Source organism: Nelusetta ayraudi, unplaced genomic scaffold (genome assembly GCF_046127955.1).
Source record: "Nelusetta ayraudi isolate G7.1 ecotype Tasmania unplaced genomic scaffold, CSIRO-AGI_Nayr_v1 ptg000136l, whole genome shotgun sequence".
NCBI classification, from domain to species: domain Eukaryota; kingdom Metazoa; phylum Chordata; class Actinopteri; order Tetraodontiformes; family Monacanthidae; genus Nelusetta; species Nelusetta ayraudi.
The window spans coordinates 5,689,796-5,717,749 of record NW_027466186.1 but is presented as its reverse complement, the minus strand read 5'-3'; the positions used below and the strand labels follow the sequence as shown (position 1 = coordinate 5,717,749).

Genomic DNA, 27,954 nt, shown 5'->3' with positions numbered 1-27,954 from the left:
TTACGGGATGAAACCGATGCGTAGCGCTGATAGAATGAAGAAAATGTACAAAAGATTTCACGTATTTGTGTAGATTCATGACCTGATTGCTTGATTCCCACCGTGCATGCAGTGCTCAGAAGGATGAACCCAACTGTACATGTTCCGTTTGTAAGAATAATAATAAAAAAAACAACATGCAACAATAATGTGCTTCAAGCCTGAAGTGCAAACGTCTTTTCGTCACTGCACAGAGCAGAGAAAAGGTTTGTGTGAAAGTGATTTAAAAGGAGAAATTGTGTTAAATTTTCAGTTTGAATAACTGGGTAAACTCAACCGGAAACACTCGATATGTTCCATCGAGGAGTCCAAAAGCATTGCAGAATAACTGTGAATATGTTTCACTGTCTTCACTCTCAACCTGTATCATAAACGCACACCTCTGTAAACACACACACACACACACACACACACACACACACACACACACACACACACACACACACACACACACACACTAGGGACAGAGTAGAAACACTCTGGGAGGATCAGCAGAGATTAAACAGCAGGGGACACATGTTGCAACCAGGGGACGAAGGCAGTCAAACAAACAACCAGCCTGGAGCTGGATTCCCAGTGCTAATGATAATTTCACATTATTACCATTATTGTAAAAAGAGACGGGGAAGTTAGACAAAAAAAAAACTTTATTTGTTATTAAATTATTAAGACACTCTCTCTTCCCTGTGCGCAAAAAGCTAAAATGGAGCATGACAGTCGGTTTAAATGACACTATGTATAGTTCAACAAACGTACAAACGATATAAATAACAATCACACAAATAGCTGCTCATGTCGCATTTCCCTGCACTGAAAACCTGAGCTACATGCAGGCCGGCAGCACACAATGATGCACTTCACTGAACACAATGACACCACAAACTGAGACCTTTCAGCATCTTCTGGGTGCCTGCCGGTGCTCTCTCTCACCTTTGGACGCTCGCTGCTAATGTCACTAAATATAGAAGTGTCTGTAAAAGCGGCCTCATAAGGAACAGGAGCACCAGAGCGCCGTCCATTGATATGGAATTATATGCGCCACTATCTTGAGCGAGCAAATGATATATTCTGAGCACACAATTGGAGATTTTGAGCACATAAAATGAAATTCATGATTGCTCGCTCAAGACGGTGCTGCAGACATAATTCCATACACTGACGCTTCATTAGCTCAGTAATTGTTCATGTTAAAACAATTTGCAAACGTCAGACTAGCATCGAAATCAACCTAAGGCTAAAAAAAAAGGAGTCGGGTCCGACTGAAATCTGCGCTGATCAGCCATCCGGGAGAAGTTCCCTTCACATTCCCGCCTTCGTGTTTCTGTGTTTCCCAGATCATCTGGGATGATCCTCTCCGTGTCCGTCCCTCACAACAAGAAACCACCAGTAGGAGGAAAGTGAGGCTCAAATCCGCTAATTTTCGGAATTCCAAAGCAGCTCGTGGAATGATTGTCGTCAAAGCAAATAAATAACAAAGGGGGGGGATCCCATTAATGGATATGAACGCATGTCATTCTGTTTTGAAGCAGGAAGTCAAAGAAATTAACACAAAAGCAGCTAATTGGCGTTGTTAGCAACCAGTGTTATTATGCTAAAAGCTAACATGCTAGCTTGTTTCAGGAAAGAAAAACACCTCAGTGCAGTTCACAATACAGCTAAACCTTCTCAACCCAACAATTTCTCCGATGACAAAAATCAGTGACTGTTGAAGTGTGAATTAATTGTTAGTTTTTAGCATCTTTAGCTCATCGCTAATCTTGGTTAATCGGTGAATAAATAAGAAGCCAGAGTGACGATTTTAAAAAATAAAACAGGAAGCTCTTGAGAAATCTGCTGAGAAGCAAAATGACTGTGATTCAGCCTCACTTGACTTGACTCCTCCACTGTGAAGTTTAATCAGCGCCCACAATCACCAGATGTCTCTGGAAATCATCCGGCAGCCTGCTAAAAGCAAGCACACAATACTAATAATGAGAAGGCGTTCCATGATATGTAATTCCAAGTTGTGTTTCTGTCAAATTTCCCTCCCCCACCACTTTGACCGAACCTCCACCCTCGCTCCGTTCAACCCCACGAAAAGCGGTAGCCAGCACCGTTTTCCTGCTAAATCACACGTCCGAGCCACACCAAACTCCGAGCGGTGCGCGCTCGTGTTGCATCACCGCGCGACGCCGTGTGTTTGTGAGCCGTTGCTAAGCCCTTCTTCTCTTGTGCCCACAGAGGTTCAGTGAGAAACTTCGAGTCTCTGCAGCCCTTCCCCAGGAAGACCTGCTGGCCTGCCTGCCTTCCTCCAAACACTTCATCAGCGGTAGAACGACTGTTTATCAGCTGCAGGGACCCAGGGTTAACAGTCATACAGTAAAAAAAAAAAAAAAAAAAATGCTTCAGTCTCCTCTTGGTATGTTGTTTGTGCGTTTGCATAACGGCCTCCTTTGTGTGTCATCACACTGTGACCAAGTATGCGCTCGTCCAGCAGGAGAGTGTGTGCATGTTTGTTTCCTAGTGCCCCTGTTTATTTATGCATGCACTTATGAATGCGTGCGTGTGTGTGTGTGTGTGTGTGTGTGTGTCTGGGTCAGTGCCCTGTTTATGAGCTGTGGCTGGCCCTGGCCCTGCTGCCTGGCAGGGTGGCACAGACAGAGTGAGGGGGTCAGAGAGCAGAGCCTCGCTCTATGCAACACACACACACACAAACACACACACTGCTGCATTGTTGTCGGGGGAAGGCGTCGGCCGGTCCTGATGCTCGTGTCGTCGTATCAGGAGCCGCGGCGGAAAAGTCCTCATAACACTGTTTTAAACCCCCCCCCCCGAAAAAAGCTGCTTCTTCAACTTGTTCCTTTGGGAAATGAATGCAATGGTGATGGTGGTGGGAATGTGGGGGTGGGGGGTGGGGGTGGAGGCTTCAGTCGATTTTGTCGTCGTTGTTGTTGGTGAGAGCTGGTTTGCACTCGGCCGGGTACGAAGAAGAGGCGGAGGGCGGAGAGTCTTCAGACGCACTGGGCTTCGCGCTGGGTTTGGGTCTGTGCCGCAGAGCCACAGCGGCCAGGATGCTGAGGACGTGCACGTGGAAGTACATTGACCTGGAAAAGACACAAAGCAGGCCGATAATCAGGCGTCGGTTGGAGGCCTTGGGCCGCGAAAGCACCGAGGAACAGAGCAAGTTGACCTGATTGGTCCGAGGGATTTCAAACACGCACCTGTAGTAAACTAAAGTGTCGTCCACTGCCAGCAGTAGAAAAGGCATGACGGTGTAGCAGATGGCCAGCTGGGTGGCTGCCCAGGTCACAATGTCATAGCCCAGCTTGAGGCCACGGGAGGCCAGGAAGTGGTGGCGAATGCTCCTCCGGATCTGAGATAAGGAAGATTATAAATCATACTTCTGATGATTTCCTTGTGAGAATTTCACACAAAACTGTCCAAAATCATGCATATTAGGTTTGATTGACTGGTGGTGTGTGTGTGTGTGTGTGTGTGTGTGTGAGGGTGAATGGTTGTTTGTCTCTATGTGGCCCTGCAACGAACTGGCGACTTGTCCAGGTTGTCACCGTGCCTTCGCCTTATGGCAGCTGGGAGAAGCTCTAGTTGACCCCCGTGACCCTGAGCTCAGGAAGAAGGGTATGGAAAGTGGGCGGGTGGATGGATGGACAAACTGAGGGGACACTTGCATGATGAGTGAACGTCCCTCAGGTTGCACCACACTCGACTTTCAATGCCCTGCAGGTGTATAATACTCACAGCTCGAGCTGCGATGGTGATGGGGATGGCAGTGATGAAGGTGAAGTAGTATCCTGGGTAAACGCCGTGCCACAGCGCAGACAGGACGAAGGTCAAGGCCAGCCTGTGCCTGGGGGCTCGGTCGTAGCAAACCCTGAGGAGAGGAGTCGCAGCGGAAGAAAGGCAAGCTGAGCTAAGACTTGTTCCCAGTCTAGCACACGGCTTCCGTCCACAGTGGCGGGACGTACGTTTTGAGCCAGAGCCCCGTGCGAATATTCCAGTTGTCGATGAACGTCTTGAAGCTCGTTGCAGTCTAAGAAGAGAAAGATTGGAGATCATGAAACAAACCACGCTACTTGTTGGCCTTGAATTGAGGAGCGATGCTGGGCGGCACCTCGATCCCCAAGATGTTGAGGTTGCAGATGAGATCCCACGACGGCTTCCCGCTCTCATCCATCCCAGCGAAACCGTAGCCGGCGGCGTTGTTGACTGCGTCAGCTGACGGGGGAGGGGGGGAAGAAGCGGAAAGTGAAATTCACGTCACGTTTCCAGCTGGCGGCGATGACCGGCCGGTTCGTTCCCCGCCGCGGCGCTCACCCAGCGTCCAGGCGAAGTAGAACTTGGGCCTCGCAGCTTGTATGGAGAAGAAGGCGTAGGTGAGCCTAGTGAGGAAGGGGGCGTGGCTCACAAAGTACTCGTCCACGTTGTGCCACATGGGCAGCGAGCGAGTCACCAGCAGGAAGAAGAGCATGCAGCCGCTGCAGACCAGCAGCTTGCGGCAGACGGCCTCCTGCAGGGGCGGAGACGCGTCGGTCAGGGACATCAGTTAGTGTTGTAAATACTGATAAATATATAAATATAAATGTACACCTGTAGAGGTGCTGTACATCTGCTCCAGTGAGACCAGAGAGTCAATTCAGTCTTCATAAAGTCTGCAGTTTGTAGCGGATCGGATCATATCTGAGTTCAACCCTGGATGCCCTGATTCTATTGAATGTGCATTGGCTGCTGACCTGCAGTATCCTACTGTACTACATAAATCTTATAGTGTAATATTACAACACCAATATAGTCCCAGAAAACCCGGTCCACTCTCCCTACTACTGTGAAATTGGGTGTCCCCCAGGGATGTGTCCTCTGCCTTTCATTAATCCATATCCATAAAAAAGTCTCTTGCCTAATGTAACTGGACAATTATCTGGACTCAAATTTGTAGACTGTTTAATCTCAACAGAAAGCTGTTTGACAAAATGGAAGTCGTCAATTAAGAGCTGGGAAAAAAATGGGGATCTACGATTGGCTCAGTTTGTTGAACAAAACATTTTCCCTCGTTATGCATTTTGGTATCGGGCACCAACATCACAAACTATGCTCAAAGTGTGGAACACACTTCCACCTCTGATACTAAACGGTTCTTCTGTTGCATTGAATTGTTCAATTGTTTTGCACTTACTTTGAAGTGATCCAGCTACTTTTCACTACACTCAACTGAAAATTTCTAAATCTTCTCATATTCACACAGACTCCATCCAGGTTTTTTCTATGTGTAAATCCCTGATGGTCATAAAACGGCTGTGATAGACAGACGGCTTGAGGTGTGAACGCACCACAGGTGACGGCTCCAGCGTCCTATCACAGCCGTTGTGTCCGTTACACTTGGCAGAGTGCTGCCTGAGTCTCCCGCTGATGTGTCTGCCCTCTATGAAGTCCTTGTAGTCCTTAAAGTTACTGCACGGTCCCACCAGGATGCTCAGGAAGTTCAGATTGTAGCTCAGGTACTCGATTAGAGACGGCTTCTCGCTGTGGAGAGGCAGAAGGAAAAGATTCAATCAGCCTGTTTACACTACATACTAAAAATCGAAATTGTTCTATTTTTGGTTCGGGGTCGTTAATTACAATCAAAACTAGAGTAAAGCTAATAAAGTGGTGGAGGAATCTAAGATTAAGCTACAAGACAGTGACAATCACCACGTGTACAACTGCATGGTGTGTGTGTGTGTGTGTGTATGTTACAATCAATCTATGTCCAGTCTAACATGCTTGGGACGCTAGTTAATATGGTTTTATGGATTCACATGCAGAAACATGTAAACGCTGTCCATGCAGTGGGAGTTGGGAAGTTCCCCGCATGCTACATGAACGAGCTATTCACCGTGTCTGCTCGTCATCCTGCGAGGCTGAAGGAAAAGAAAGGAGACCTTTATCGACGTGCAGCCTCCTCTGCACACCATCGGCCAGGATATCAATCAGTTTTAGTCAACAATAGGACAATTAATACTGCTCATAACAGTTTAAGACAAATAGGGTTAATCTTACTTTATAGCCACAAACTTCTGCGCTTTGGTCAGTTCTTCAGATTTTTTACACATGCCTGAAAAATAAAAACAATGTCAGCTTTTTTCTTCTTTTTTTTTTTTAACTTAAATAAATGTATAAAAAAGGTTTTTTAATTAATTTCTGGGTTTTAATATTGTAGAGGTTAGAGGACTAACTGCTTGAATCTGTTCAGGTCTGCTTTACCGTCATGCAGCTGGAAAGCCAGTGTGGTGACCTTCTGGGTAACGATCATCAGCGGTCTGATCAGCAAACATAAAAGGACATTTTATTGATAAAGATGAGACAGAAAACAACCTCAAAGTCAAACCATGCAGATCAGTCAGATTTCATTTTATATCAGTGAATTAAAGATTTTATATCCGCGGTGACCGATGGAAAACTCGTTTTTGGGTGACGGCTTGCACAGCAAAATCAGTATTGTCCGATAATTTATAAGCTGGCGTTAAGTCAAAGTTTTTTCTACAACTCGCACAACAAGTTGCTTTCAATGCCGGAGTCAAAGGTATCAGTTGTGCTGAAACATGCCAGGTTAATGCGTTTGGGACGAGAGGAAAACCACTTTGCCAGGAAACACATTTCTTCACAGAATGCATTTTTCTCTGTCTGTGAGTCACTGTGTCACAGTGTGTGTGTGTGTGATTGTGGCTCTTGAGATAACTGGTGCCTGAAGCTGCTCTTGCAGTAACTGGCGCCTGAGGCCAGCTTCCACAGCCAGGCAGACTAAAGTAGCAAAAACCACTCACCGTCCTGACTTTGTGAGCTTTGTCCTAAAGTTATGCTTTGGTTAACTTTATTCGCGGTTGTGCTTTCATTTTTTTTTTTTTTCCCCACCGTAGAGCACATAAACACTTAGCGTTTAGCTCACAGAATAGGCAAAATTCTGCAAACCCTTGTGAATTGAAATCCAGCTCAACCAACATTAACACTAGACTTTCTGCCTTTTTGCTTCAACGTCCACCAGGACGTCTGAGAGCAGCAGCCGGAGCGATAAAGTCTGAATATCTGCAAAAGATTTTTCCTGATGATACAACCGAGATGCCGCGGCGAGTCGGAACGGAGGCTGGGATCCATCTCGCAGCGGAGCAGCTGTTGGTGGGTGTCACTGATTTTTCCGCACTGGTCCTGCTCGTGTCTGCTTTCACCATCAAGTTCACACATTCTCAGTGGACAGCAGCAAACTTTAATGCTGTTGTTAATGTTGGGGAGAAGGTTCTGGGACAACAGCGGCCATCGGTTGTGTCGACACAGACGATGATTTATTTACTCTCGCCCTCTGGTTCCATTTACACGCCCAACTCTCCTCCACCAAGAATGTGAGCGTGTGTGCGTGCGCACAAAGGCACACACACACACACACACACACACACACACACACACACACACACACACACACACACACACTGAGGGAGAGCGGGTCACTGTGTGAGTCACCGCTTCAGTTAGAGGGCCGAGGTTCAGCTCAGCCAGCCGGCTCAGCAGTGGCGGGCTCAACAGCTGGTGGCGTACACGGATTCTGACCTGCTTTCACTTTCTGCTGCCAATATTGAAAATGTTGAGTTCCTGGCAAGTGGATGAACAGCCGACATATAAGAATGTTAACCAAGAATTTGTTGCTTTTCTACCGTATTTTAACATTGTTTTTGTTGTTGCTGTTGTAGCAATACTGTTGTGTTCAGGGTGGCTTCCAAAGCGTTGGATCCGCAAATGCAGTTAATCACAGTTTGCATTTGGATTCCACCGGCGCTGGATGTCTTTCTAAACGATACGTTTAACTTGTGACCCACATAACAAACAGTCTGTGTAACTCATCCGCCCCAGCCAACCAGGGCCAGACCCCTAATTCAATCTAGCACCGTCCCAAACGCTGACTAATCACCACCAGTGTCATGTGGAGTCCAAGTGTGACTGCCAGCAAAATGCGTCCGCTGCTCTGGCTGGCCAGGGACGCGGCTCAATAGTGGAGCCGCTGACATTTGAACTGAAAGGCTCTATTAAATGTATGACAACCTCAGCCAGAGGTTGCTTCCTGCAGTTTGGTTGAGGCCTGTGTTGAAATCATCTTCATTTTTGAAGATGCAGCACTTAGGGTTTTTTTTTTCAGGGCTCTTCTCTCATTGGGCAGCGAGTATCTCGACTCCCGCCGGACGAGCTTTCCAACCCGGCGCGTCGTGTTTACGCAGGGCAGCGGCACCAAGTGACCGTGCGGGCTTGTGCATCACAGGCGAGGGAGTTAGCAACCGAGAACGTTAGAGGTCCTTTAAGACTTTGAAACAGCGGAGTGACTGATAACACTGTCAGCGCAAGTGCCTGGCAAGGAATTGCTGCTCACCCCGAGAAGTCCGTGGACAGGATTCCATAGTGAAAGATGTAAGCTCTGCACACTTGGCACGCCGTCAGGTAGCCCATGGCCAACACCATGGAATACCTGCAGGGTCAGGGAAAAACAGAGACTTGAGAGAGACTGGGAGGCTTTTGGAAAAGCTATTAAGTTTAAAGTACAATCGTCTAAAAAAAGGAAAAACTCGAGGAGAACGGGTCTTCTATCAGGTCCTTTCGTGTTTGTGGTAAAACTGATGAGCTGCTCAACCTTCCACTTGTTTGGCAAGAGAACAATGCAGGCGTGAAGAAGTTCCAGTGGGTGGAACCAGCAGCCGGCTCGGGGTGTTGTCACCAGACTGAGAGAGGTTATCAGTGGGGTATACTGACACACTGATATGCAACACAACTGTGTCTTTCAGTACACCACTCCTGAAAAGCGGCGAAATGAAGTGCATTTATGGGGCAATAATAGAAAAAACATATTTTTGGGGGGAAATGTAGGAATGAGGTCGGGAGGCGTGAGTGCAAGTGTGAATGGTTCTTTGTCTTTCAATGTGGCTTTGTGATAAACTGGTCAATTGTCCAGGGTGTACCTCTATAAAACAAAGCCAATAAGGGACAGAGTGAGTTTTTGTGTAAAGTGGGACTTTTCCAGCATGCAGGACAGCGTTCAGTGCGTCTTCCAAGCTCTAAAAATGGCATCAGCGAGGAGGCATGAATAAAGTGACATCATCTGAATACACAACTGCTCTGTTGGGCCATGCACACAACAGTGACTCAGTCAATTCTAAAACACTTGAATAAGTCATTCTTAAACATCTCAAAGATAAGTCTCTTGCATGCCCTTGACCGAATGCCTGCCACGCTCTCCCTCCCTGTCAACTGTTTCACACCCTCTCAGTGTGTGCCAGTGACAAAGAGGCGTATCACACACGGTATGCATGTTTAACCCAAGGCACAAAAAAAAAGGTTTCCACCGGCTTCCCTCAACCGACTCCCTGCACCGGTGTAACGGACTGGTCCGGCTGGCAGGTCTGCCTGCCATTCATTCAACTGACTGGGTTTCCTCAACGACAGTTCAGGCCACTGTGTCATGAAGTGATGGCGGGAGGGGCGCGCGTGTTTGCCGTCTCTGTGTAAATGCGTGGGAGGGGCTTTAACGTGTGGAGGAGGGGGATGGGGTGGAGGTGGAGGAGGGGGAGGAGGGAGAGACAAGAAATGATTCATTTTGAGAGCTTGGCTAAGATTGAGAGCTGCGTTCGGAGAAGCAGTCATCACCGCTGCTGTCATCTTGATTAAAGAAGAAAAGACCTGCCTCAGATAAGGAGCTGAGGTAAATGAGTCTCACAGCTCATCTTGTCAAACTAGTCCAACCAGAAGTTGCAACTAACTAGATACTTTTGTCAGATGGAGATTGTGCCAGCTGCGCGACAAGCAGGCCTCTCTAAAGACAGCGCTTTTGGCGATCGAGGAATTTATTTGTGACAAAACCAAGACGACAAAAGACGGCAGCGATGGAGGCAAAAGCAGCAAACCACCTCAAAAGTCCCGCTCTTAGTTTTCAGTTTAGTTCATTTTATAAAGGGACAGAGAAGATTTATAAAAGACAAAATAAAATTGGAAATACGCGAGAGTGAGTCTGAAAGTTCATCTGTAATCCCTATGCTGTGATGTTACAAATGGCTTCCTGAAGGGAAAAAAAAAAAAGAGTCCATTGAAAAGAGAAAACGGCAAGCTGCAAGTGCACACTCCCTGTGGCAAAGGACACCTGAGATTTACCTGTGTACGTTGTTGACGTCGGCCTGGACGATGACGAGGTAGCTGGCCGTCACGACTATCATGATGTGAGCCGAGTACCTGCGGAAAGAGGGGAACGCGCGGTGTGAGCAGTGGAAGGGCAAAAACAGTCACCATCATGTGTGCGGTGTGCTGTCCTCAGGTGTGCCCGCGGTGGATCCTTCCATCACTTCCTCCCACTAAAACACTTGTGACTCACAATTTGTGCAGCACAGACATTTCAAGTATCTCCTGTGTCTGCGCTTCCACTTTCTCCTTGTCCCCCCTCCCCCACCCGCCTCATAATTATAAGCTCGAGGTGTGAGCAGCAGGGGCCTGCCCTCTTGCTGCTTCCAACAGGCGTGGGGCAAACTGCGACCCGGGGGCCATATGCGGCCCGCTGAACTTTTTGATCCAGCCGGCCGATCTTGAAGGAAGCCAGTAAGCAGCGATTAAAATAGCTGTATTTCGTTTTTTTGAGAATCATTTCAATAAAGAGCTAAATACTGCCAGGCTTCAAAGACACACATTTTGTTGTCGTGCTTTTGTTCATTGTCAATTGATGTTAAAGCACGTTTTCTACATATCCCATGGTGTATTTTTTCCTCCTATGAGGTGGGTCACCAAAACACTCCATCTATCTGCTCGTAGTCCAGCCCCTCCGTCAAATTTTACCACCCACTGTCGACAAAACTCAACAAATCAAGCCGGGAATAAATAAATAAATGATGAATGAATGAATGAATGAATGAATGAGTAGGTGAGTGAATCAGATTGTTTAGAATGAGTCACGGGCATGGCTTGACTCGGCTTGAGTGGACTCGGCGTTACCATCCAAAGCAGAAGATGAGAAAGGCCACGCCGAGGAGCGTGGCCATGGCGTGCCGGACCAGGGGAGTGGCGTGGCTCGGACCCAGGTAGAGGCGGAACCAGAAGGCAGCGACCAGGGCAAAGAGCTGACAGGCCAGGAAGTTCACCTGTTGTTGTTGTTGTTGTTGTTGTTGTTGTTGTTGTTGTTGTTGTTGAGAGGAGGAAACAAGACGGTCAGAAATGTGAAAACAAACTACAGTAAACATGAGCTCCGCACAACAGAAAAGATGCTACTTCTCTTGTCATCCTATTTTTTTTTTCCAAATAAATAAATATTTCATATCACTATTCAGGCTCCAACACTAAATCTCTTTTTTCATTTTATAAGGCTGATTTTTGGGCAACAGGGCAACATCAGCAAAGTAACTTTTATCAATGCAATGCGGGCCGGGAACCACCGCGTCTTTAAAAACAAGCGGCACCGACTGGAGTGAGCCCCGGCCGGCCGCCGCAGTGAGTCCCTCCCCACCGGCCCGGCGCTCGGTGCTCCTACCTGGTCCAGCGGGAAGCCCAGGTGCTCGCTGACTGGTTGCAGCCACTTGGATCCCGTGGTGTTGAACGAGGTGTCCGCGTGCTCGCCCATCCTGCACGCGCAGAGTCCTCTCGCGCCAATACGTCCGCGTTCCCTTCTCTCTTTATTACCACCAAACCACCTCCAGACCGGCGCAACGCTTTATGTTTGAATACAGCTTTTACACTCACATGGTTCGCCTGACAAGACCGCCAGACCAGTCACACCACTCCTCCTCCACGGTGAGACAGAAGCTCTCTTCTCCTCCTCCTCCTCCTCCTCCTCCACCTCTTTCTCCTCCTCAGAGACGTAGCGACTGGAAAGCGACGGACTTTCCGGTCATTACTTCCAAAATAAAAGGTCACTCTCTGAAACTGGAACGTTATCATACCTGGGCGGTTAATTAGTGATGGGGATTCCAGCTCTTCCTGAGAACCGGTTCTTTTGGCTCGTCTCACTATAAAAAAAATAACCGGCTCTTTTGACTCCCAAGCGGCACCATAGATTTTCTTTTTTGTTGCTTATTTTATTTTATTAACCAAATTATGTAGGGAAATTAATGACTAATGTTCATGATATCAAAAAATATTAAATGTGTATTATTATATGCTCAACATGATAGAACACCAACAAAAAGCACCAAAACAAAGACCCACACTGATACAACTATGTGAAAGACCACATCAAATAAATATCACAACAAGATAAAAACACAAATTTGCAAAACAAACTAAGAGCAGCATTCAGCTAAAAAAAGACTTCAGTTTAGCCAAGATTGAGATTCCAAAAAAAAAAACAAAAAACAAGTGCTCCAGGCATTTAGGAGCCGGCTTTCTTCGTTCACTTCAAAGAGCCACCTATTACAAACGGTTTGTTCGGAACGACCCATCGCTACTAATCACATTTTCAAGGGTTCATAAGCGTCATGTGTCTAAAGAGACAGGGACGGAAGAAAAGAAACAATGTTCTGTTTGTGTTGATATATCAAATTTAAGCTTGCAAGGTTCAAACACTTTTGTATTAAATTGTTAAATAAAATGTATATATATGTTAGGGGTTTCTATTGAGGCACAAACACAGCCCCTTACTAATCAGGAGTTATCACAAATCCACTTTGGCAGGATTAGAGCTATAGAAGGAAGGTTCCTAGTAGGCCCTTTAAAGGTTTTAAGGAAATGATAGGCTTGAGACCAAACACAGGGCCAGACTGGGATGGGGGATACAGTATCTGTATGGAAGAATGCTACGAGCATATGCATGTGAAACTAATAAGTAAAAGTTTATGTGTATGCCTCCAATTAAGAACTCAGTTTAGACGCTGGATTGACTGAATTGAGTTCTGTCCGTAAAGTATAACTGAGAAGTACAACTGAAGGTTGATTTTACACTGAACTTTACTGCAGTTAAATGGTGATTTGCACGATAAAGCGTTTGCTACGCATTCAGCTTGAATGTCACATACAGCATTGGCTCAACGTTGTATTCTTTTCCTCTTGTACCTCTAATTGTTAGCTACCGAAAGAACATTGTGTAGTGATTCAAAATAGAAAACAAATAAACAAACAGTAAGTCACATAAGTGACCTGCACAGATGTTCCTGAACAAAAACTGAACAAATTAATGCAGACACTAGTTAGTAGTTATAGACTACCATGCAGTCACTGACAGATAAATGACATACACAAGTAAAAACAAAACAAAAACAAAAACAAAAAACAAAAATCACTTTAGTACAATAAACCTAATGGTATACTGGCTTTTACTCAAATTGCCGACTTTCTCTTTTTCCTAAATGCTTATAGAAAGATGTTCTTATTAAATTAAACAAACACTGTTAATTAATGTTTAAATAAAGATTTTTTTTAATTAAATAAATACTTTTAACGAATCAATGATCGTCATTGTCAGCAACGGAAATATTTTTGTCATTTTAGGCAAGCACTGTTTTCAAATTGAAAAATCCAGAGGGGCGAATATAAAAAGTAGATTTTCTTTTTCTTCTTCTTCTTCTTCTTCTTCTTCTTCTTTTTTTTTTTTTTTTTAAAGGAAACACTTCGCCATTGGATCATGTCGAATGTTGAGCCTTGCACCGACCCCAGCAGACTGTCTGCTGCTACTCGCATCTCTGTGGCTGTTGCGCCCCTTGGCGCCCAGTCGGAGAACACACACGAGGCGTGACTGCTGACGTCGCCTGTTTACACCTGCCAATGAACACGTGGAGCGCTGATTTTCGAACGTCGGTTGGCTAGCGGGGCCGTGAACTAGGCGGGGACTGTACTCGGACGGACCAATCGCGGCTAGGATGTAAATTTCGTTTGAAACTTTCCCGGGAAATCCGAGTTTCGCGGGAGGGCTCTTGAGCGCGTAAACCGTATCCCTTCATTCATCAGGCCGCTTCCTGAAGCCATTTCTAGTCGGGGGAAACGAGAGTTGCGCTACTTTTTAATCCGTTGCATCTGCCTAAATGCACATTTTTAAGGGGAAATACTTCACCGAGGTCGATGAATCAAACTCCCATCTTCATTTTGGAGTGATTATTTTTCACACCATTTCAGCGGATTAGCAGTTACAAAGGCTTAAAAGTAACAGAGACAAGAAAGGGGTTACCCCGAATACGCAAGATGAGAAGAGGGATCTCCTCGGCTCCGGACAAAGTGTATTTAGCAGGGGTTGGGGCTTCTTCTCTGGACAATAACATAATTTTAACAACTCTCTCGGATCGTTTGAACTCTGCTCAACCCAACGCGACGTTTATCCAAATAATAACGACACCGCCGCCTTGCAACGTTACACAGACATCAAATGTGTGTTTATCCGAACCTCAGATAAACAACATTTACACAACTCCGCAACAAGCTGCAGCAAACGGAGCCGGACATCGACCTGCTTTGGGAAGACCTCCGGTAAACATCTTACGAAGCTCGTCTTGAACGTGTTTAGCTCGCTATAACTAGCCGCAAAACGCGACAAAATGTTAGCGTGCTAGGCTAGTGGAGCTTGTTGTTCGGGGAGCTAACGGTGCTAGCCGCCTAGCCCGGGCAATCCCAGCACTCAGCGTAGCGAGGTGGCTAACTATGGCACCGCCAGCTAAGTTACCCCAAGTGGCTTAGTGAAGTGTTTTGTTGACTTTAAGTGCGGAGAAACGACAAGTTTAACGCATTTTCGCGCAGTCGGTTACGCAAAAGGTGCTTCCGAATAGCGCGCTAGGCTAACTTCATGGTGCTTTTGAGTGCGCTTCACCCTCACAAGCCAGATGGAAATATTGGTAAGAGATGAGAAATGTTAGCGGTGGCCTAGTGGCTGCTGTTGGTGTCTTAATGTAGGGGGGGTTGGGGTGCTTGCTGTGCAGCTTTTTTGTTTAAATAGCTCGCAAATACGACACAAGTGGCTAAACTTGCAAAGGCATGGGCTTAGGAGTGGTTAAAGCTACGCATTACTTTTTAAACTACTCGAGATGTGTTTTCCCGAAGGCGTCTTTGAACAGTCAAGCCAACTTGGATAAAGCTCGAAAATGCATTAGCTCCCAATGCTAGTAGCAAACTGATTATCATAGGACATAGTACGTCGTCGACGTCGACCTTTTATTTTGCCCAAGTATGTGTTTTTATTATTCCCCCCCTTTGTGAATAAAGTGCAAAGATGTGGTTCCTTTCTCATCAAGTGAAACTCGACTTTGTTCGTTCAAGTGCCCTGCACATTTCCTGTCGCTTCTCTGCGTGCACAAGCCACACAAAATAGTTTACAGCAGCATTTTTTGGAGGGTGTTACCGGCTATTCATCTTTTATGAAGTAAAGCAGCCTGTATATCTCCGGCTGTGGCCACGAGCAAGCTGGGGGTTGGGGGGGGAGCTGCTTGCCGATATAAAATGGCTGACATTTTGACTGTCAACAGAGGGCATTTTATCCTGTCCCAGTCTTGGACTAGACTGCTTTTTTGGGAAGTATCACAGATGAGGTACATCACAAGCTAGGTAGAATTTTAATTTTCAGAGGCTTTTTTGTATGAAGCCCCTCAAAAGCCCTTTTTGGAGGGAAACTGGGCTGGGAAACACCCTGCTGTTGCTCAAAGACAGTAGACTGGTATGGATTTCCACCAGCAAGTCCAGGAGTTGTTTGCATGAAGAGACTACTCACTACTGGTCACTACTTCACCTTTTGGCGTGATCAAAATGTAGCTTTGACAGCACAACAGCTCTTGCTAGCCTTGACATGGTCCCCAGTGTTATAGCAAACATTTCTGCCTGTCTTCTTAACTGACACAGTGGGTGATGAACATACCCGTGTCAGCTGACACGCAACACAATTCAGTGAGTCACTGAAACAATATTATTTTGATTTAAAACACAAATACAAAGTTGTTCAAAAGCTTATTCAGGCCGGACAAGTGCAGAAAACAGTTGGAATCAGTTAGAGGAAGCTTCAAAAGTTTTTGCATGGTATATTGGAAATGGTTATGGGCAACGTCCAGCGTGTCAAGATTTGTGAGTTGGTGCCTTGATGAGCTCAGAGAAATCAGTTGACGGTGGGAGTCTTGGACTGTTCTCGAGCTCTCGGGGGAGGAAAAAAAGCTTCAATTTAAGTTTGAACCTCACTGAAAGGTAATTTTTAACCGCCTCTGAGTGTTTTGTATTGATTGCGCTGTCCCCGGTGATGAGTGGGAGCCTGACTCAGGACAGCAAGTGAACTATCTTGGCTGATTACAATCCTTTATTTTAGATAACCTATAACTCAAACTGGTCATGCTATTTTCGTATATTTCTTTTTGAAAGTGCATATTTTAGAGTTACGCAATGGGTTGTTGGTGGAGACAACATGTTGTCGTTATCCTGCCCGATATTATATACGGTATCTTTGCCTTCCCTCATAGGCAAAACGGCGGTTGGCTCTGGATGACTCGGACCACCAATACCAGTTGGAACCAACCCGGACTCCAAGGGGCAGGGGAGCGACAGCAGCCAATGGCACCAGATTAAAGACACCCCGAAGTAAGCGCGACTGCTGAACCTCTGCACGACATGTGATCCAGGATTAATCTAGGAGAATTGTCAATTTGTGCATCATTCAAATAATCTAAATTGCATCGAGCGTAAGCATTCCTATTTTGCTCTTCTCCAAAACTCAAACTACTTCTTTCTTGGATTATGGTTGCAGTCGTGATTTCACGAATTGAACTGAGAATTCAGATTTTGAGAATGTGCTCTGGCCTCAGGATTTCTTGGAATAGGTTTATGTATTTATTCAGTTTTTTTAAATCCAAAAAACACTTGCCATTAATTTCCCCAGTTTCACACAAATTAGGGATAAAAAAAAGACTAAAATGGCTGTTAAGAAGAAACCGCTAACCTGGCCGTCCAAATGAAATGTATCGTAAATCATTTGAATTAATTTTACTGCGTCTGTCCTTCTGACAAAGAGCCCACAGAAAGTCTTTTTTAATATGAGGAAAAGAAAACTCCCAATTGCTTCAAACCCCCGACCAAAATGAATTAAACTGACTAAAATGGGTTTAGTAAGGTTGAAGCTTCCTATTGCTGCAATGGCTGACATTGCCTTAGAAAACCCTTCATTCACTGTTGTTTTCTTTTTTGTTTAATGAATATATTGTTGTTTATCAGTTGTCGTTGTTTACAACTTGTAGTGCCTTCTTCATGGTTTTCTTTAAGAGCAACTTGTAGTAGCAGGTTCACGCTCTTGTGTGTCTATTAAAAAAACAAGGCCTATTGGTGATGGAATCTTTGGAAAGTTAAAAGTGAATGAACGCGCTGACAGTTTAATGTTGGCAAGGTGGATGTGCTTTTTTTTCCGCAAAGCGTAAACTTGACCGATCTCATCCAGCTGTTAGCAGTGAATTAAAAAAAACTACTGCACGTCAGCTCTTATACTTGCTTTGCATGGCCTTTTGTTGGGGTTAGGTTAAAAAAACAGCCATATGTGACTTTTCAGTCATTAAACTCATTGTTAAGCAAACCCAATTCACCCTTCCTGAACTTCTTCTCTCCTCTCCAGCGCCAAAGTCTCCACCAGAGAAGACCCGGTATGACACCTCTTTAGGCCTCTTAACGAAAAAGTTTGTGGACCTTTTAGCGCAGTCGTCCGATGGCGTTTTGGATCTCAATCTCGCGGCTGAAACCTTGCAGGTGAGATTTGAAAGGAAAATGACTTCTCAGAAAGCTTCAACTCTGATCACTTAAAGGGCCTCGCTAAGTCAAGTTTCTCTGACCGTTTAGGTACAAAAAAGGCGCCTGTATGACATCACCAACGTGCTGGAAGGCATTCACCTCATCAAGAAGAAATCAAAGAACAACATCCAGTGGATGTGAGTAGCTTTGCGTGTGGCTCGGGCCAAATCTCACACCGAGGACCTGTGGATGATGGAGCTGCATTTATTTTTTCTGTTCTTAGCATCAAGTAATGGGTGAAAGAATCACTTCACAGTTTTTAAGGGTCATTAGAAAAAGCAAAACAAAAAAAACAGTCATTGCCAATGAGCTTCATGAATTGACGGTATTGTCTTTGTGGCTTAATGTTTTTGGATTGCCTGATTTCCAAATGTGGGCCCGTGAATAATCTAAGCAATATCATACTGGTCTGCGTCACGGTGACTCATTGTACAGAACAGGAAGGCTTTGTACATTTTTCAGGAAATGGATTGCAAGCGAGGCGGCAGAAATGAGACAGAGGGTCAGACGTGATGCATCTCACAAAGTTAGTTACTTCCCAGGACGGCTCCATGTGGGGAGGGGAGGGGGGGGCTGCAAGGAGCGGAGGCAACCGAAATGGGCAGAAGGAGGCAGAGACAGCCAACTGGCTTTACTGTCACTTGGTCAAATTGGCCATTATTCTTGTTGGTCAGCTTGCATTAGCCATGATGAACGCTGTTCATAGACCAAGACTAAATCATATGTGTTAAATGCAGCTTGTGGGTCACATGAGCTGAATTTTCTACCACGTCAGGGTTTATTCGCCGAATATATTTCTGCCACTTTTCACGCTGTTTTGAAGTGATGGCATGACGCCATCTCCGCTGCAAACACAGGAAGCACTGCGTGTGCGCACTCGGTCACGCAGTGGGAGCGACGGCGTCAGTTTCATGCCATTCTGCATTCCAAATTCTGGCAATTTTGCTGCGTGACGTGCGCTCTTCGACGGGCCTGTTCGTTAGCGCAAAATGAACACGTTCGACATATACACATCATTTGCAGCGTTGACAAAAAGTCTGTGGCACTCGATAAGCTGAACAACACTCCGCCTTGGCTCGCACATTCTGAGTCACTTCCTGTCGTCGCTTCTCGAGGCAAATTCTGCAAGTACTGCCCCTCAAAAATGAGCCGCAAGCGAAGACGCTGCATTCCAGGAAGGGAAGTTCGCCGGCAAGGAGAGCCGAGATTAAAAAAAAAGAAAAACTTGCCCTGTTAAATTCCAGCAATTTTGCAAATTTGTAGGTGGCAGCCTCCATGCATTGTAATGAAAACATGGTTGTGGATTGGTGTTGCATGGTATGTTTGCAGTCAGGTGAGTGAGTCTGGGCTGGTTGTCCACATACACTAGCAGTCAAAAGTTTGGACACACGCTTCTGATTGAATGGTTTTTCTTCCATTTTCATGACTATTTACACTGCAGATTGTCACACATCAAAACTATGAATGAACACATGTGGAATGTGTGCAAAACAAAAAGTGTGAAATAACTCAAACAAGTTTTATATTTCAAATGATCTAGAAAAGCCACCCTTCATATAAAATATCTATAACACAACATGTAGGTATTGAACATTATTTTTCTTTTGTCACATTAATCCACATATCTTGGTCATGTGTTTGATGTCTTCAGTATGGATCTACAGTGTAGAAAGTAGCAAAGATAAAAGAAGAAGCAGGTGTGTCCCAACTTTTGACTGGTACTGTACAGTGTGTGCACAGGTTACTTATTTCCCCCTTTTTTAGCTACGCCCCCTAAAATTGTGCACCCGCAAACAGAAGCCAGGCTATTTCGCAGTTAAAAGGATTTAACAATTTCTGCCCCAATTTTAGTTTTTCCCGCGATGGTTTCAGGCGTCATTTGAAATCTGTATCCCCCCCTGTGTCGGGTTCCTGGGATTTCATGACACCTACTCGTCAATATGGCTGTTTTCCCTCCATCGTGACTTCTCTGTTCCTGTGGAGGGGAGCGGGGGGGGGAGTTTGTGTTTTAAACTGGCGTGTCTCCCACACAGGGGCTGCAGTCTGCTGGAAGTGGAGGGGAGTCTGAGCCAGAGACAGAAGCTGACGGCCGAAGTGTCGGCGCTGGCGGAAGAGGAGCAGAAGCTGGAACAGCTCATCCAGAGATGCAGCCAGGATATGAGACACATGAGCGACTCTGCGAGCAACCAGAAATATCCTTTTTTTTGTCTTCAGCCGACGCTTCATCCTGAGGATAGTAACGATTCCCGGCTCCCTCTGGACTTGTGGACTCCTGTATACGTAAACAAAACAACCCTCATGTTAGCGATAGTGTTCTGTTTTTCTGATGTATTTCGTGCTGCAGCCTGTGTAAACAAACTCCTGTTGTGTTGTCAGCAAAAAACAAGTGTTTACACTTTGTGTGTTTAGTGTCGAAACATACCGAGTGTGTCTTCTTTAACCCCTCCGCTTTTCACATATGCCTATGTGACCTACCAAGACATCAAGCAAGTGGGAAACCTCAAAGATCAGACTGTGATTGTCGTCAAAGCACCCACGGAGACCAAACTAGAAGTTCCCGACCCCGACGAGGTACGTGTGCACATCCTCGCTGGCGATGATGTGGGAATGGATGGGATTTATTTCAGGGGCGCTGATGGTCGCATTCAAAGCAGGGTCACTTCAAAGAGTTGTTGCAGCAGCAGCTGAAGGTTTCCTTTTGATGCAGAAATCCCTCTGCTTCGTGGTGAAACTCTTGTCACAGTCGGGCAGGAGTGAAACAAAAGCGAGCGAGCCCTTAGTGCTAGTTTGTCTACTTTAAATTCAAACATGTTAGGTTTTGATTCAACAGCCTCTACTGGCAGTGTTGGGCTAATCAGTAGCAGCAGTCAGGCTCACGCTCCCCCCCCCCCCCCCCCCCTCTCCTGCATTTCTTATTTTTAATGGCAGATGGCAGTAGTGGCTTAATTGCTGAATGATGCCAAGTGTAGCAGACGATGACTTAGAAAGCATCGCTCCAAGATAAACTTGGTTAGACTGCGGCTTTGAAATGTCGGCAATTCAGCCGCATTGCAAGCTTTTTCCACTGCCCCTCAGATTTCATCTCTGAAATCTACCTCGGCCATCTCGCCAAACCCCCGATGAACGCCGTTCTCAGTTGAGTTGATTTTTTTTTTTAACTTCTTTTGGGTCAAAGAGGCTGCAGGTAAAAGAGCGGGACACACCTGAAAAGTCTGGGAAGAAACCCAGGAAGAGGAAGCGAACCACTGTTCTGATTTCTCTATTGTGATCGAACACGCTGGCAGGATGCTTGTAGATTTAAGCTGTTTCGTTAGTTTTTCGCAAAATTAAGCGATATTCCTAAAATTTCGACAAAGTACAATTGCGATTTGCAGATGTTTCCATTGAATGTTGTGACGCGTCTCTCTCTTTTTTTTAATCTCAATGTTTTTTCCTTCCCTCAGAGTTTGTCCATCCACCTGACCAGCACCAAGGGTCCAATAGAGGTGCTGCTGTGTCCAGATGAAGAGAACGACCCGAGCCCTGTGAAAAATGGCAGCATGGATATTAACGGGAACTCGCCTTTCCTGAAAGTCCTGCAAGGTTTGCTTCTTTTCCCTTCCTTTGCTCGGCTCGTTTGAGAAGCACTCGGCACCAATGCGCTTGTTTATATCACCAACCAGGACCACACCTGTAACCAGGGTTATAATCGTTAAAGAAAACCAACAAAATAACGAAAACTAAAATTGAAAAAAAAAATTTGTTAACTCAAATAGATAAAAACTAAAATTACTAGACAAAAACGATAACTAACTTACACTATTTTGTGTGTTTAAAAAAAACAAACTAAAACAAACTTAAATTGAAGTCATATTTCCCTTTGGCATCGTCTCTGTCAAATGAATATTTGCCTGGGAAATTTTTATTTTTAGATTTACGCAGCAGCACCTAAATGCACCTCGCATTCTGTGGCGTCGCCCCTCTTTCACGGCAGGGGGTTAACGAACGACTCACTGCGTGGGGAACGTCCGAAGTCGACGAGGAGAGTGATAAAAGCGGAAAGAGACTGACTGTGTCTCTGTGGAAGGAGAGAAAATCTGTGGCTTGCTTCTAAAGGGGAAAAACCTGACAAGCCTCCATTTAAGAAGCTTGCACAAAGTGGCTGACCAGATTTGTCTCACAGTGCCACACACAGTTTTCATCAGTAATGCACTTTGTATGTATTCGTTAATGGAGTAGTTCACCCAAAAATAATAAAAAAAAGTCAGTTATAGTTAACTCACCCTCATATTTGAATCTTCTATCTTTTGTTGAATTTTATTGGACAATGGTCCCTCTGATAATCACTCCTGCCTCAGACAAATACCCCAAAGTATGAAACAACTAGAACTGTAACTTAAACTAATAAAAACTACACTAAAACCAAGCTTTTTTGAAAATATAAAAACTAATGAAAACCAGCAAAACCACGCTAAAAACTAATTAAAACAAACTAAATTGTTGGGAAATAAGTCAAAAGGAAATAAAACTAAACTAAAATGAAATGAAAAATCCCAAACTATTATAACTCTGCCTGTAACCCCTCCCCCTGTACCTCTGAAGGTGTTTCCCTGATGTCCCTGCTGACCGCCACAGTTTCTTACTCTTCCCCAGATCCCAAAAGCGTGTCTGCTGCTTCCGACGGCTCTCTGGTTCCAGCTGCGCCGTCCTCGGCCGTGTCCGTCGCCACGCTCTCCCCCATCTCCTCCCCTTACACCAGCCTCCTGCAGCAGACGGAGGACCAGATCCCCTCGTCGCTGGGGCCCTTCCTCAACCTGGCGCCTCCTCTTCTGGACCAGGACGACTACCTCCTGTCTCTGGAGGATGACCAGGGAATCAGCGATCTGTTTGATGCCTGTGACTTTGATAAAATCCCCTCTCTGGATGATCTGCTGTGCAGCTAGCATTAGGTCAGCGATGGGAACGGTGGCTCGCCATGCCGGTAAGTGGCTGTGTAGCTTGTGACCGTCAGATTGGAAACGGATAGAAATGAAACGTTAGGAAATTTTCAGTCCCAATGGGACTAAAGGCCATGTTCTTTTATAGCGCAAGAGAAAATCACATTACTTTCAGCAAGCGGTTCCGCTGGGTGTTCTGGGAAGTCTGCAAGCTCAAAGAAAAAAAGAAGCCACCCCCCCAAACGTCTGGTGTTAACACATGTTCAGATGGCTGAGGCTTGCATAGGTTTTATACATGAAGTGCACCTTAGATTCAGAAATATCATTGTTCCAAAGCATCATGTTTGTTGAATGGGTGGAATGTTTAATATTTCTTCTTCAATTCTTCCTGCAATTTTGTGAATTTACCAGGATAAATGTCTTTCCTGTCGACGTCGGTCTCTCCGCAGGGATGCATTTTCTCATCGGACTGTGTTTCATTTGTGTTTAATGCCTGAGGTTTGGGGCACCGAGGAGACTCTCGGTGACGACGCGCCATCACACCGTTGGTATATGAACTTTAGCAGCTAATTCTGCTGATTTTTTGACAGTGTTTTCTGCGATCAAATGTAGGAAAGTTTCAAATCGTGAGAAACTGCGAAGAACTTCAGATGTGCGCTTTTTTTTCGTCGCTACTTTTTTTTTCCAGTTGCAGACCAGTTCCACCATAACTACTTTCTGCAGTTGACCAAAAATATTTTGTGCATTTAAACTCACTGGGGTCCATGTGACAGCCGAAGAGAAACAGTACAACTTTTTTTTTTTTCTTTTTTTTTTGGAGTGTGTGCCGCCGGAGACTGTAACGGTTAAATCAAAGTGAAATCAGTGCGTTGAAGTACTGCTTCTGAAGGCATCTCCGGTGTTTTAAGTGCACAAAATATTTTTTTTTTTTGCCTCACGTTCCCCATTTCCTTCTGTTCAGCTCAAGCTTCCATTTGTCCAAAAGAATTTTTAATTCTGGAAAACATCGAAAAGGGACGTTTTTTCATTTCCGCCTCCTCTCCGGGTTTTTCCTCCGTCGAGTTCGCTCGAAGGTTGCCAGCAAATCCAGACCGGTCGGTCATAGGAGTGAGATGTGCACCTTAACGGTGCGCACGGTGAAATCTCAATCATTCTCTCACTGATTCTCTCTGAATGTAAGACTTCTTAACCCTCTCCTGCTGCTTGTTTTTTCCTCCTGTCCTCTCCGTCAGCAGAGGCTGCCATATTTGAAAAAAAAAAAAAAAAAAAAAAAAAAATCTTCCCAACACCTCACTTACACTGTGCTGTGAAAACTGACTGCTTCAAACATTTACTATCAGCCACTCACCCATGCGAGGCTGTCTAACGCTCTAAAAGAAAGCAGATTGGTAAATTGATATTTTTAGGCAAATGATTTTAATGGATTTTAATAGTGAACCAAGAATCCCCCCCGCCCCTTCATCTGCACAAAATGTAACCAGATGGCCGTCGACTAGCTTGCTTCCGAGCATTCGGGAAAAGGCTTCTCCTGTTCAATATACAAAATGAGAAAACAAGGGAAACAGATGTGGGCTACATTGGCCCTATATATTGGCCTGTACCCAAGCCAGATTTCACATTTACCCAGGCTCAGCTTTTTGCACTGTCAAGAGCTCCCTGGTGTGTAATCAAGAAAACCCAAACCAAATACTGCAATGAATGAAGATTGGGAGTAAAGTATATACGTATAGTTTGCCCCCGAAGCCCCCACAGCAGTTCTGGTTGATTACGATGGTGATAGGGAAATAAAACAAAATAAACCTACGAACCAGAGGGACCCGTGGCTGCGGGTGATTTTTTTTTTGCTGCTGCTATTGTTCACTGCTCCCCGACCCGATCAATGTGCGCTTGAGTGGTTTGAGTGTGCAGCATGTGTGAGTTACGTCAAAGATTGAGCTCGCTGAGGAGTGAGCCTTGCCATGTGTAAATGATGTACAGTTTTTCCAACAAAAAACTTTTTTTTTTTTTTTTCCCAGTGCACAAGGTACTGTAGGCTACCTCCCACTCAATATCGGACAATAGTAATAGGGCATAGTTGTATGCCGCAGTGTGTATTTAGTCTTTGGAACGGCATTGTCATAGAATTTTTGCGCCCCCTAGCTTTTCTCCTCCCAGCAGTTTGAGATCGCGCCCTGAAACGATGAGACGTAATCTTGTAAATTAGTCTCGTTTGGCAGACATTAATTATTGTGGTACACAATAGATTGACAGAAAAGCCCTCTTTTCTATTAAGTTATTTAGTTTTTCATATGCAGACTGTCTTTTGGAGCCAACATGTTAGTCGTGTCATGCCAGAATTGATGCATGCGTGCAGTTTGTAGAGCATTAGCTGCTGTTACGGTGGCCTCTTGCTGAATTGTGTGCACACACAGTCTGTTTTATTTTCCGATTGTTGCAACTGTCCTGCTTTTTTTTTTTTTTTTTTTTTCACCCGATGGAGATTATTTTGCTGTTATTTGAAAGTTTATTGTTTGCCTAGAATCTCAAAATTGCATTTCATTAGCGTCGCTATTACATGCACAAAATAATTTGATATACTGAAAGTGCACAGAATTACAATGTCCGGAGGCATATCTAAAATTAGCCTGTTTTTCTGTACTCAAAAACGATTTCTATATATTTTTCCTCATTTATTTCAAGCAAACGGTTTGCTCTCGCTTTCATTCAACTTGACATCATGGACATTTTGGGAAAACCTTAATTGCTTACAAATGAAGTGTGGTCATTATTTTTATATTGCTATGACTAATGTTAATACCAGTGAGTCTGAGAATGTGTTATGAGTGAAACTTAACAGGTTCTTCATTTCTAATGTCGTTCTGATGTATTTAGGCTGTCCAGAAAGTCATTTTTAGGCTCAACGTGGTGTAAACTATTGGCAAGATTGAACTGACATGTTTTTTTTGTTTGTTTTTTTCGCAGAGAAAAAAAAAAACAAACAAAAAACAAAACAATACACTGATTTACCAATTTTCTGTCCAAGTCGTCTAAAGCAAAAGGGTTTCATGGGATTGCTTGACTCTTTCCAAAAATTAGAGAAAAAGCAGCTGTAATAATTTCACATTAGCTTTTTTTTTTTCCCCCAATTTGAATGCATGAGTGAGTGTATTGGTGTGATATTGAATGTTTAAAATTTACTAATGTGATGACTTTTGATGTGTTTTCAGTTATATTATGTTTCTTCTTTAACATCTGTAAAAGAGAATTTGAATATTTGAATTGTATGTGTTGGAGGGGGGCAGGGGTTGAATCCAGTTTTTTGTACTCTGGGTGTTTGTAATGAAAAAAACATTAAATAAAGGCAATATGATGCGACAGGACAAGAAATGTGTTTTTCTGAATGGAAAACTATAAAATTGAGCGCGTATTCAAAAGTAAAACGAGATAATGGTAACTGTATGCCAATGTGTCATGTTAAATGGAACTTTAACGGCACGATTTATTTCGCGGTTGAGCTGAAGCGCACGTGTCTAGTATGTCCTTCATGGTTTGCCGTAGCGACTCAAACATGGCTGACTGAAAGTTGTCAAGTGTTTTGTTGGCGTCCAAATCAACGTTTTTGCCAGTTTTCTGCCACGACTTTCTTAGAATTTGTATTTTTTTGTTTATTTATCTCCGGTGCAACTCAGGTATGAAGATGACGCTTATTTCATTGTGTCTGTAAAGCGCACGTGGACAGTAGCTAGCGTACGAGGCTAACTGTGCTAAAAGCTCACGCACACGTTTACCAAACGATAACAAACAAAACTGGCGCTTCCATTTTTTTTTTATCAAGGAGCCGTCTTAAACATATATAATACAAACCAATTAAACAGCAGCAGTAACGTATTAGTGGCAATGTTCGATTTGGGTTAGACGAGCTTCAATTTAGAAGTCATTTCACATAATCAGAACGGTTCTTTCAACGCGTAGGATCACATGTAGCTTCGCTCGTTGACGTTTTGTGTTTTTGCCATTGCAGTCATACGCGTAATGTTGTTATTCCTACGCATGTGGCTTTAAAGTCGCGACAACAGCAAACCAAAAATGATTTTTTTAGCACTGTGAGGAATACTTGTATCACAACTTCCTGATGTAGCGCTCTGTACACTAACAGTGCTCAACAGTTTGTTGATTAGTTGCTAGGATTCTCAGTGCACGGTCACCTTAATCTATGTAGGCAAATCAAAGTGAGTAAGTAGCTCCTGTTGTAACTCAGACTCATTATCTAGATCACCATGCCGTCTGCATGCGACTCTCTGATTGATGACATTGAAGACATGGTGACGTCAAGTGAGCCCACCCTTCATGACCGGCTGTCAGCGAGGAAGAGCATCGTACCGAGGTCCAGGAAGAAAAAAGATCTGAGCACGGAGGAGCTCCAAACTGACAGGTATGTCAACTGTTTGACACTGTGGCAGTCATCAGTAGTAAGCTAGTATGAAAATAAATATGTGCAGAATATGAGCACTATGTGTCTACTTTTAGACACCCGTTTAGATAAAACACACATATATTAGAGCTGTCAGTCGATTAAAACAATTAATCCGATTAATCACATGGTTTTCCATAGTTAATTTACGATTAATCGCACATTTTCTTATCTGCTCTAAATCTACCGTAAACTGATATTTTTCCATTTTTTTAAATAATCATATCAACATGGGAGTAGACAAATACTTGCTTTCGTGTTGGAGCAATGACAAGTACTACTAACAAAACAAAGATGCACAGGGTAAAAAAAATAATTATAAACTCAAGCCCAAAAAAGATAACAGATGGGCATAACTAACATTACATTGCAATGATTACTAGTACTACCAAAATTTGTATATTTTACTTTTCAACTCCAACTTGAACTATTCATCCCCTTTTTTCAGCAGCCATTAACACAAAAGGATGACCCTTATGCATTGCATCAAACTGTGATGCACAAAATACATTAAATTAAATTAAATCAAAACAATAAATAAAGTGTGCATTAAACAGGGGGCAGTGCAATACAGAACAGGACTCAAACGATATAGTGCAGTTAGGCAGTATAGCCTATAACAGCTGTTCAGCATCCATAGTAATCCACAGTCAGTGCCATAATCATCCATAGTCAGTACAATAATCATAGCCACCGCTGTTGAAAGTTGGCGTGTGGTGGACGCGGCCAGCGGTCTCCGTGCCACACCATCCGACATGGTTTGCTTTACCTTAGAAGGGGGCGGAGGGCTCTCCGTGTCAGCTGTACGCTTCGCAGACAAGTGATACGTAAGACTGCTCG

At 44.4% G+C, this 27,954-nt stretch overlaps 3 protein-coding genes across 5 annotated transcripts in view; 2 read left to right on the top strand and 1 right to left on the bottom strand.

Annotated features, from left to right (window-relative positions):
- Positions 1 to 643: 643 nt before the first annotated feature.
- mboat1 (membrane bound O-acyltransferase domain containing 1) lies at positions 644 to 11,814 on the bottom strand. 2 transcript variants are annotated; one of them, XM_076012508.1, is made up of 13 exons: positions 11,552 to 11,814; positions 11,020 to 11,165; positions 10,192 to 10,269; positions 8,423 to 8,518; positions 6,277 to 6,332; positions 6,073 to 6,127; positions 5,364 to 5,556; positions 4,354 to 4,546; positions 4,151 to 4,254; positions 4,005 to 4,069; positions 3,778 to 3,910; positions 3,240 to 3,391; positions 652 to 3,122 (listed from the first exon to the last, which is right to left on the bottom strand). In XM_076012508.1, exons 1-13 carry the CDS (start codon positions 11,639 to 11,641, stop codon positions 2,945 to 2,947), a joined length of 1,539 nt encoding a protein of 512 aa, XP_075868623.1. In that variant the 5' UTR covers positions 11,642 to 11,814; the 3' UTR covers positions 652 to 2,944. The 2 variants fall into 2 exon arrangements, with proteins under 2 accessions (XP_075868624.1, XP_075868623.1); XM_076012509.1 differs by lacking the exons at positions 11,020 to 11,165; positions 11,552 to 11,814 and adding an exon at positions 10,409 to 10,512 and having other exon boundaries at positions 644 to 3,122.
- Positions 11,815 to 13,939: 2,125 nt separating this feature from the next.
- LOC142879320 (transcription factor E2F3-like) lies at positions 13,940 to 26,016 on the top strand. 2 transcript variants are annotated; one of them, XM_076012510.1, is made up of 8 exons: positions 13,940 to 14,472; positions 16,437 to 16,554; positions 17,576 to 17,706; positions 17,797 to 17,885; positions 19,782 to 19,944; positions 20,209 to 20,319; positions 21,192 to 21,330; positions 22,381 to 26,016. In XM_076012510.1, exons 1-8 carry the CDS (start codon positions 14,191 to 14,193, stop codon positions 22,668 to 22,670), a joined length of 1,323 nt encoding a protein of 440 aa, XP_075868625.1. In that variant the 5' UTR covers positions 13,940 to 14,190; the 3' UTR covers positions 22,671 to 26,016. The 2 variants fall into 2 exon arrangements, with proteins under 2 accessions (XP_075868625.1, XP_075868626.1); XM_076012511.1 differs by lacking the exon at positions 13,940 to 14,472 and adding an exon at positions 14,505 to 14,834.
- Positions 26,017 to 26,175: 159 nt separating this feature from the next.
- cdkal1 (CDK5 regulatory subunit associated protein 1-like 1) overlaps positions 26,176 to 27,954 on the top strand; it is a 196,421-nt gene continuing 194,642 nt past the window's right edge. Inside the window, exons 1-2 of the mRNA XM_076012947.1 lie at positions 26,176 to 26,332; positions 26,915 to 27,075. Of these exons, the coding sequence (XP_075869062.1) occupies positions 26,921 to 27,075 (155 nt within the window). The 5' untranslated portion in view covers positions 26,176 to 26,332; positions 26,915 to 26,920. The remainder of the gene's footprint in view (positions 26,333 to 26,914; positions 27,076 to 27,954) is intronic.